The 10,817-nt window shown below is 40.1% G+C and overlaps 1 protein-coding gene across 1 annotated transcript in view; it reads right to left on the bottom strand.

The window, feature by feature from the left end:
- Positions 1 to 659: 659 nt before the first annotated feature.
- nxph4 (neurexophilin 4) overlaps positions 660 to 10,817 on the bottom strand; it is a 47,350-nt gene continuing 37,192 nt past the window's right edge. Inside the window, exon 2 of the mRNA XM_032513965.1 lies at positions 660 to 2,044. Within this exon, the coding sequence (XP_032369856.1) occupies positions 1,226 to 2,044 (819 nt within the window). The 3' untranslated portion in view covers positions 660 to 1,225. The remainder of the gene's footprint in view (positions 2,045 to 10,817) is intronic.

Below are 10,817 nucleotides of genomic sequence, written 5' to 3'. Positions count from 1 at the left end.
CCTCTAAGCTGGTATAACATATATATATATATATGTATATACACTGTATATATAAATATTTCGGCAATGGTGATTAATTAACTATCCTGCTTAATTTTTCTATAATATTATACTTTTAGCCAAAAGAAAATTATTGTGAAGTAAGGATTTTTAAGTAGCTAAGATTATAACATTGGCACCAGTGATACAACAGTCAATAAATTGTAAGGAAGCCACCTGGACATTTAGGTACAACTGAAAAAGACTTCCTAAAATATACGTCCTTTGCTTGCACGATCAAACAAACAATTAATGTCAGTCATATTACCTCCAATACAATATTTTACTTTTCAGTTTCTGGGTAAATGTAATTAAAAATGTTATCAGATACCTCCCTCGGATTCAATTACTGTATACCAACTCCCTCAAAAGGAGTCAAACATTATCATCATCTTAAGAATGTTTCACGGTTGGTTTTCATGTTAAAATTTAATCCTTCCCTTCAATATGTTTCAGAAAATTAAAAATGACGTATCTTCACAGAAAGCTTGAGCATAAATTCCCAATCAGAGTGAAATGTAACTTCATTCATAATAGTGTCCTTGCTGAGATAGATAACATGAATATGCTGTGCCCTGCAAATGTGCTTGTAGCTCTGAACAGAAACCCAGTAAGAGACAGACAGTTTAAGAGATTTTAATGTGCTTATTCATACAGTATATTGTATGCATATCCAGCATAGCATTTCTCATACATATAACTTTCTTACATCCAGGGAAACGTGGAGCTGAGAGGATGATTAACAGTCAGTCTACCATAACATTACGTCCGCCATACTGTGATGGCACAACACAGCCGCCTCAGAGGCTCCCTTGGTACTCGGAGGGCATACTACTGATTCAACCGAATTCTCCAACTGCAAAAAGTAATAACACTGAGAAACAAATTTCTAAAAAACAATAATTGTGCTGAGGTTGAGTACATTATTTACAGAAAAAAGCTAATATAACAGAAAAACAAATACAAAGTTGGAAAATATTCAGAGAAATCAGCCATATCCTAACCATCCATACCTCTGATTATACTTGATTTAAACCCTCATTCAAGTTTAAGAGGCAAAAAAACTGTCCCCTGCTTCTTCATCGTAATCAATATGACCATGATTTCCATCATTATCATCGTAGTCATCATTGTCGTCATTAACATTGTCTTTTTTTCTCTCTCTTTGCACTTCAGTCTCACTTACTTATCCCAAGTAAGGGTGCTCACTTTGGAAGTTGTAGTCCGGACACACTTTTTGAACGAGCTTGTAATCAATGCTGAAGAAAGAGATGAAGATGCAGATCACCTTGAAGGGCTTGGCACAGAGCCAGGCAGCGTGAGACTGGGTGTGCTCTGTGAAGCAGGTCTGAGAAGGATCGTACAGGCAGGGTTTGGGCTTCTTGGATCTGTTGGTTTTCTCATACTCCACCCGACAGTTAAAGGTCTTTGTCTCTTTAGGGTCCACGGTGGACTGCTGGTTCTCCTGGATCTGGACGTCCTGCTGAGTGTGAGGGTGCAGATGCTGCTGCTGGAGGACCTCAAACTCCACCACTTTGGTCGGCGGCACGATACTGACCGACACGTTCCCCAGGCTGGACGAGTTGTGGCGGAAGTAAACAGTGAACGTCCCATTGATGTGGTCCACAATCTTCCCTGTCACCAACAAGCTGAACTTAAGGGTCTTGACGTTGAAGTAGAAGTCTCCCCAGCCGAAGATCTTCTTGGTCTTCATGGCTGTCTTTAGTGAGGGTTTGCGCTTAGAGCGGTATCCTGTCTGGTCAAGGAGCAGGGACTGGTTCCGGGCCGAGTCATATGGGTTGAAGAAACTGTAGGTGGGTGGCTTGGATTTCATGGGTGTCTGGTCGATGGAAGTGGAGAAGATACGTGTTTGGTACGGAGGCTTAACAACCCCCCCTGTTGTTCCTCCCACTGGGCCTCCACCCATGCCATATGGAAGAGTCTTCATCACAGACCCCACTGGGCCCAGGTTTGAGAACTCCACCTGCTTCTCCAACCCTTGGACCTGAAGAAGAAAGAAAAAAGAGAAGAAGAAAAACTTTATTTAAAGACCAAAGGCTGCTAAATGAGAATTTTCACATATTCTCCAAGAGAAAAAGCATCAGTTGTATTAGTTTAATCAGCACAAACAAAACATACTCATTTTGTTAAGAATACAGTTAGCAACAACTTCTAAAATACAACTCTAATACTGTTAGCAAGCTGTCTATGGATTTTAAATGGATATTTGACAGAAGCCATGTAGGAAATCAAATTGGAGAAGTGGTCAAACTGTAACACAGCTGAAAAGAATCAGCTGTTCAAAAGCCAGATCGCCGAATGTTTTGGAAATTGATCAGCTGTCGGGACGAAAAAATTAACGCCGAACAACAACTGACCTGGCTGGAATTTAGCCCGGTTGGTCACCCGGTTGAGGGTAACCAATTTGGGATTCAAATCTGTCTTAATTGTTACAATGTCTACCCAGCATCAGCCACAGTGCAGTAACAGTGCCGTCAAAGGGTTCTGCGCCTTGCTCAAGGGCTATTTACATAAGACAGTGGGAATCATACAGTAGATGTAATACCAGCCCTTTCGGTTGCTGAGGTAAAGACAGAATACACTGCTCTCGGTACTGGGAGTTGAACCAACAACCTGCAACCTCTTAGCCATGCTGACGAGGTCACAGAGGCTGAATTATTCAGGAATTTTAGATTACATCCAAGCTTGAAACAGTCTGTACAAAATCTAATATTCAGAAAAGATTCCATTATGTCCCATTTCATTTTTCACACATTATCATAATCGGAAGTGTTGTATAGGTCACTCCTCTGCAGAGATCTTTTTACCTCACATGATTTTATATTTCCTCGAGCATCCAAGTTGCTAGATGTTGCTGTGTTTCATCTCTTGAATTCAAGAAAACAAAAACATCTATTTTTGTTAACACACTTCAATTTTGTTGTCATTGTTGCTCCGGAGAGAAAAACAACTCCGCACGTGAGGTAATGGATGTGAGCCTTTGTTAGTTCAGACAGCTTTCTGCCTTTAATCCACAGCCTAGGTGGTTATTTACTGAGCTGATTGACTGGAAATCTTCCCCTGCTCTCTTTCATGTCTCATCAATCACATCACTGCCACGCTCCCCCTCCATATATGCATATATGTACACACTTTAAAACACACACACACTGGAGCACACAGACACATTCGCACGCATGCAAACTTCAAACTCGGAGCTGTCATGAAGTGACAGGGAGAAGTATTACAACTATTCGGAGGGGTTACATGTGTTTCCCCTGAGGATGCATTTGGAGAGAGTTTTAAAATGTTGTAGTGGATAAACAAACCAAAGCATTAATGAAAACAGCATTTTAAAAGACGTACAGGATATTTGTGTCTTCTCATGCAAGGACAGTTTCCCTCTTCCTTCATTCCTATCCAGGGCAGTGGAGCCGACAGGTTTGTGCCAAAACGCTCCTCATTTTTCATCAATCACTGAACCTAATAATAACTCCATATTGCTAGTCACTGAGGTAACAGTGCAGCGCTCGATACAGCCCCTAATGTATCCAGTCATTCAATTAATGTATCTATGTCTGTTGGTCATTTATTAACATGCCCGCAGAGCTGATTTCTAAGTAGATTGATTGAGGGGGAAATTACTGAAAGTTTATTGACCACTGCAGGAATGAATTACCAAAAATAGACAGGTGTTGATAAATGACTAGTGACTGGGATAATAGTCTTGCATTGCCAGATCTCCACAGCGCTGCGGAGGAGGGTCCGGCTAGTCCACACGGCATTCTGGGACGGGAGAAAAACATGCTCTGGTTTATTGCCATTTCTTTAAACCAATCACAATTGTAATGGGCGGCGCTAAACGCCGGACAAAGCCACGTTGGCGCTGGAAAATAGCCTCAAGAAGGACATTTTTTTGGTGAAACGTGTATGTTCAAAAGTTGTTGTAGTCGTGCAACAGAAAACTCAGATTGGACAGATAGTCTAGGTAGTTGTCTGGATTTACCCTGCAGAGTTCTGAGGAGCTTCAAATTCCACCACAAAGAAAGTGGAAGGTAACAGACAGAGGGACATCCAGCGGAATTTCCCGGCGGCACCGGAGCAATCCTGGAAGTGGAACGTTGTGTATACAGACTAATGGGATAATGACCCAGTGAAGATTTTTAACAGACCCCGACTCTCTTTGGTACCATCGCAGGAGGCCTATGCTGTAGTCTTGCAATTTTAAGCCGGTGAATTGGCGATGTGAGCCGACTTTGACACTGACAGGTAGGAATAAGCTACAGTTGATGGCAGAAAAACACCAGCATACATACAGCAACAAACAGTGTGTACAGTGCATGCGAGATGGGGACTTCCTGTGAATGCGCTGTCAGCAGTGCTGTCAGCTAGCTCCATGTGTTGCCATCTGTCAGGCTAACACTCTGCTGGTGCAGGCCTAATAATTTCTCTTGCTGATGGCACCAACCTCGAACTAGCATCATCATCATAATCCTTAACCATCTTCAGCCGCAACATCACGCTAGGAACCTGAACCTAACCTTCAGTGTCAACTGTATGAAGCTCAAAAATGATTTTATGATGGGGAGGTCGGTGTGGGTCTTTCTGAGGAGGGAAAAGAAACTGTACACAGTCAGCAACTTTAACAAACATCGATTGAGTGGAAAAAGATGAGTGTAGGGAGAGGCCTTCTTCTTCTGTGCCACGAAAAAGTAATACAATTCCAACAGAAACCAATGAATAGATGGACTTTGTATTAGCATAAATATGATTTTTTTGTGCTGGACAGTAAATCTATTTAAAGGGTGAGGATTTATTAGAAGAAATATCAGATATTTTCTCTTGACATGAAATCCATAAGCTATAGACTTTTTGCAAAACCGCGGATGTTTGCTATAAGGTCACATCATGCTGCGGCAACCAGAGAGAGATTGACGGTTTGAAAATGCAGTTTCACGCTTTCCTTTCTCCTCAGCCTCTATTCAGTTTGGTTACAATGACTGAGAAGTAACTTTTAGAATAATAAGGATGCTGTTGGGATGATGAAGAGATGTTGAAGCTAAATAGACACAGACAGCATAAAAACAGAAATTACAGACAGACTATGTGTAATTTTAGGGTTAGTGCCAGAGTCCCAAAGGTCACAGCTAGATATAGAGGCTTGTAAACACAGGTTCTGCAATGATAACCATCTGGGAGATGTGTATCACATTTTTTTCAATTGTAAGTATGCAATGATAATATGTATTGGGAAAAAAGTACATCTTTCTATCTATGGTTAAGTATATTTTGTAATTACAGTGATATGAACCAAAATGTATTTGTTTATAAAGAATGCTTTGCCTATGCTAAGGTCAGCATGCTAACAGGCTCATAAGGACAATGTTAAAATCCTTATATCTAGCAGGTATGATGTTTACCATGTTAACCATCTTTGTTTTGCATGTTAGCAACCCCAGCATTTGCTAATTGGAACTAAACACAAGTCCAGCTGAGGCTGATGAAAATGTCATTAGGTTTGCAGGTATTTGGTCATAAACCAAATTATTGGGTGGAAAAAAGATCATATTGGCTCTATATAAAAAGTCAGGGGGTCACGGAAGTTATTACAACTCATACCATGGGAAACATAAATGTTTGTAACAAATACTGTAGGATCGTTTTTGACACTTTACGCAAAACCACAAAAGTGACCTCATGGTTTTGCTGGAGGAAGGGTCAGGGGATCATGCAAGTAATTAGGATTCATCCTCTGAATTCCTCCATGAATGACATTGCCATCACTAGGCTAATCTTAAAGCGTGCAAAATGCAACCAAGGGTCTTTTTGTGAATGTACTTGAGTCAAACTTTTGTTTAAAAGCATATTTAGGATGGAAGCACCACTTTTAAGAGTTACCGTCTTCTTGTTTTTTGGTCAAATGGCCTTTTGAATGTGAGAATGTGAATGTCTGTTTGAATTGCTCAAAGTATCACCAGGGGCTCTACACATGAACTCAAGCATTGAGAACATTGTTTGTGTTCATAGAGTTTACTAAAAAGAAAGGTTTTGAACAACTCACTGTAGCTGGGGTTTTTCCGGTCACCGTCCATCTCGCCAGTTAAAAATAGTCTAGGGAGGAGAGGAAAGATGGAAAGCTCCTAAAGCTTAGTTTCATATAAATGCACAGATAATATGTTGTGTTGTCATTAGTGAAACACAACTTAGTTTAAAAAGGAGCCTCATTTATAAATGACATTTCCTCCTATGGCGTCCGTTCATCCGCATTCAGAGATCACCTATTTTTGACTGGGAGAATGTCGGATAGCGTAACGAGTTCACGTGTAAATCCCCTGGTGATACTTTGAGCAAAGTTTCATGTTGCGCCGAGCCTTCTTAGTGTTTTAAAAATAGCTATTTTGAGGCTAGCATAAAAGCTAGCTCTCCCATTTAAAAGGCCATTTAACTGAAAAACAAGAATACAGGAAATCTTAAAAGTGGCGCTTCCGACCTAATTATGCTTTTAAACAAAAGTTTGACTCGGGTACATTCACACAAAGACCCTAGGTTGCATTTACGCTCTAATATAATAAGGGAAAATGTGCTGTGAGAATAGACAGTTGTTGGTTAAAATTAGCTTTATAGTGTACTTTACAGGAAACGTACATGTAACTGTCATGCTCCCTAAACGAAGCTTTCCTTTCCCACCATGGGAATTGTGTGAAATGTCTAACTTTCAACCTATTCAGCCCACTAGAAATGATTTTAAAATAAAGATCTGAGAAAGCTTGACTTGGGTGTGAGGTTATGGGTTCCCTGCAAAGTTCCCCACATAGTGAAGCCTTACACACGTCAACATGGCATTAGTGTTTCCTCCATTTAGGAATGAGATTCCTGTTTGGTAGGATGCTGGGGGAAATCATAGCAGAAGATGGAATAAGTATTGTGGTGGACTTATACATATGTATGATACAGGCAACTCAATAACAGCACAATCATAGGAAGAACAATCAAATTACAGAGCTTGGGAGATAGAGGGAGATAGTGAAGAAAATGATATTAGCGGAGAAGTGAGATGAGGAGAGGAGAGAGTAAGGAGATCTTTTACATTTTCTAAGAATGGGGAACATTAATCATCTATAACTTCATTTGGAGGTTCATATAAGCAAAAAAAGGCCAGTTTAGTTGTGACTTACACAAGAGGCCTATAACCTACCTGCAAGTACTGTACATGCAAGAATGAAATGTAGGAATTGTTCAATAAGGAGATTATGAGTGTGGCTCAGATTGAGTGACAGAAAAAAAGACACACATGCTGGCAGATAGAGAAGGGATTTAAGAGAGAAAGTGAAGGATAGACTGCGCAGTGAAGGGCTTCACACTAACTTATTATGTAAGGAATAGGTGAGATGAGCTCTAGAATTGACTGCTGAAACCTGATATATCACATGCCACCACAATTAAGATCTCTTTTCGTCATTAAGAAAGGATCAATGGTATCATATCTGCTCTCCCCTTCTTTCCCACTCTCTCTGTCGGGTATCTGATCCTCTGCAGGCAGTTCTTTCTCTCTCGCTTCATCCATAACTTCCACACCTCCTTGATAGCGAGAGTATTCAGAGGAAATGGACCTCGCTCACCGGCTCCCCAAGCACACATCTGACTCCCTCTCCTGCTTCCCACCCTTCCCCCGAAGGACAGATGAGAAAATGAGAGCTGCTTGTCTCTGAGCTCTCTCCCGGGCTTGTTCCTTTGTTTAATTGGAGTTTTATTGGTGACAATCAATTCATTTCTATACGTGCTCCAGGCTGCATTGATCTGCTGTCACAGAGAAAAGTCTAATGTACAGCTCCACTCCCACCACACTACAAACCACCGGCTCTCACGCCAGCTACATTTAGCTGTTTTTTTTTTTACCTTTCTGTTTCTACCATTTACTGTTTCTTGGGATTTAAAGTTGTGATTTGTTTTCTCTCACATTTTTCAGGTGTACCCCATAGTTCCTCTAGAGGAGGAAGAGAGGCCGCAAACTATTTATGAGCAGTAAGAGGACTCCAGGATGAGATGTTGAATACAAATCAGGGTTTACTTTGAAGTCAGTGTTTACCTTAAGTGCTCCTAAATGCCATGAATCTGTTCATGCTGCTGGTGGAAAGTTAAATATCTTTTAGTAAAAAAATGTTTTCTTACTGTTGTTTTGAACTTGAAAGATGACATTTTTACACCAATGAGGTATGAGTTGTGCTGTAAGACCCTTAACATTCAAGGACTTTCATTTCAGCTTTCCCGTTTCTATTTTGGGTATTTAGATAATCAGTGGTGGAAACTAACTAAGTTCATTTACCTAAGTACTATACTGTACTTAAATACTTTTTAGGTACTTGTAGTTTACTTGAGTATTTCCATTTTAGGCTAATTTATACTTTTTACTCCACTATATTAATTTGACAACATTTGTTACTAGCTTTTTTTCCTATATCATATTCTCATATTATCAGTCAATTATATCATATTATCAATAAAAAATATAATCAACTAATAAATGATGATGTATTATTATAGAACAAACTAGTCAGTATTATATAAAGTAATTAAATTTGCTCCACCTTACCAAAGGCAACTTTAAAGTGATTAACACGACAATGCATCAATAATGAGTATCCTGTAATATAATTAAAAATTGTTCTGAAATGGATGAGTACTTTTAGTACTTTAAATCTGTAGTATGGAACGTTTGTCTCACGCCTCTGCCAGTGAGAGTAATTACAAAAACACGTGCTCAGGAAAAAAAGTATCATTCACAATAATGCTACGTCGCTGTGACCTCTCCCCACTTCCTGCCTATCAAGGTATTGGGTATTGGGCAATACAGGTAGACCAACCAATCAGAGAGCCAAAATAAAAATAAAATATTAACACTGTGAAGAGCTGTAAGTGAGTGCGCAAGAATGGTTGACAGCACTTCCGTGGCGGTACTACGCTTAATCAAAATCATGTCTTTGGCAAGGGCTTGAATGCAACAGATGTTTATTTATGCTTAAAAGTTGCACTATAGCTTTAATGTATATTTTGATGTTAATACTTTTGTACTTTGCAACGTTTTGAATGCAGAACTTTTTCTTGTAACTGAGTATTTCTATACTGTGGTACTGTAATACTACTTTTACTCAAGTAAAATATCTGAGTACTTCTTCCACCAGTGGATAATACTGAGATCCAGAATGCCTTACAGTGACTGCACAGGGGAAGGAGTCATTATTTAGGGAAATCTCCATAGGACATAAGCTTTGCTTTTTCTTCATGATGTAGTTCTGTTAGATTCCTTGGTCTCTGGCGGCCGGTGCATGCTGGAGCAGTTTCTTGCAGCTAAGTGTAAAGTGAATGAGGTGAGGGACAGCACCAATGTACTGCTGCCCCCAAGTGAAGGAGTTTCAAGTATCTTGCAGTATTGGTGACAATTGAAGGTAAGATAGGTTGTAAGATCAACAGGTAGATTGGTGCACCACCCACAGGAAGCGGCATGACTGAAAGCCTGTAATGATGAAAAAGCTTTTGTCTGCGGCACGTATTCCATAAATTTGATTAACCTATGTCTTTAAATTTGTTGATGGACAGTTGTTGAAAGAGCTAACTGATTATTGTTATTGTTGTAACTTATTTTCTTCTAAGTTTTCATTTTCACAGAGTTTTTGGCAGTTACCAAACAGCTTCAGAAGGATCACCACCACCCCTCTGGGCTGGAGTAGGGCCGACCTCGATTTGCATGTGGTCCGTGAAAACCAGGACAGATTGCAATCAGATCTGTGATCGTGCCAAGTGCAAAATAAATTGTTTTAAATAACGAATACATGTGGCTGACATTGCAATATATGGTTAAGTTAAGTGGACTTGTGAAAGCATTCAGTTGGCAACATACTAAAACAGGTGAACAAACAGAATCAAGCAGCGGGACATCTCCAACAGTTAGTCAAATAAAGAAAACATATTTCCATGTTGGAGTTAGCAGAACATCGCACGGTGTCTAGACTCACCTTTGTTATGACCTAAGACCTCCAGAAGGAGCATGGAGTACATGTGCTGCTACCTGCATTGAAAGAGGCCAGTTAAGATGCTTTGGGGATTTTCAGTTGTAAACACCAACACCACTGATGCTTCCCTGTAGCAGCTCGGGGCAGACCCGTTGGTCTCATCCCAGGGGTTACAAATCCCATCTGCCTTATGAACATGGCAGGATCCCCCTAGAAATGTTTTAGAACCATAGAGTGTCTGGGCCACCACAACTGGGAGCTGAACTGGATCTTGGGACGGAGCTAAAACAGACATGTTAGATTTGGAAGTCCAACTTTGTCTGTTTGGTTAAAGGACATTTCATAATTTCACAGAGTGCTCATAACTGCTGTAACAATTGAACTAATTGGTGGGGCCAAAAAGACAGAGAAAGCTGATTTAAACATATTTAGGTGTTGGTTGTGTGGTACTGGGGCTCACACATGTTCAATACCAGTCGTGACTCCGCTCTGTTTTAACAACAATCACATAATAATAATAAAAGAGAACCTTTACCTCCTTCTTCCCCCAAAAATGGGAGAACTGAAAATGACATTTAATTACAAAAAAGCAAAATAAAGCCGAGAGGGAAAAAGATAAACCAGTAAGAAGAAAATGGAGAGAGAGAGAGAGAGAGAGAGAGAGAGAGAGAGAGAGTCAGAGAAAGAGAGAGGAAAAAAGAAGAAAAAGAAAAGGCACTAAAAGTGATTTCGCAGTCCAGTGATGTCGCTGGATTATCAAGAAAATGAAAG

The sequence above is a fragment of the Etheostoma spectabile genome, chromosome 4 (genome assembly GCF_008692095.1).
Source record: "Etheostoma spectabile isolate EspeVRDwgs_2016 chromosome 4, UIUC_Espe_1.0, whole genome shotgun sequence".
Classification (NCBI taxonomy): domain Eukaryota; kingdom Metazoa; phylum Chordata; class Actinopteri; order Perciformes; family Percidae; genus Etheostoma; species Etheostoma spectabile.
The sequence above is the reverse complement of the archived record's forward strand: the minus strand, read 5'-3'. Positions and strand labels throughout refer to the sequence as shown.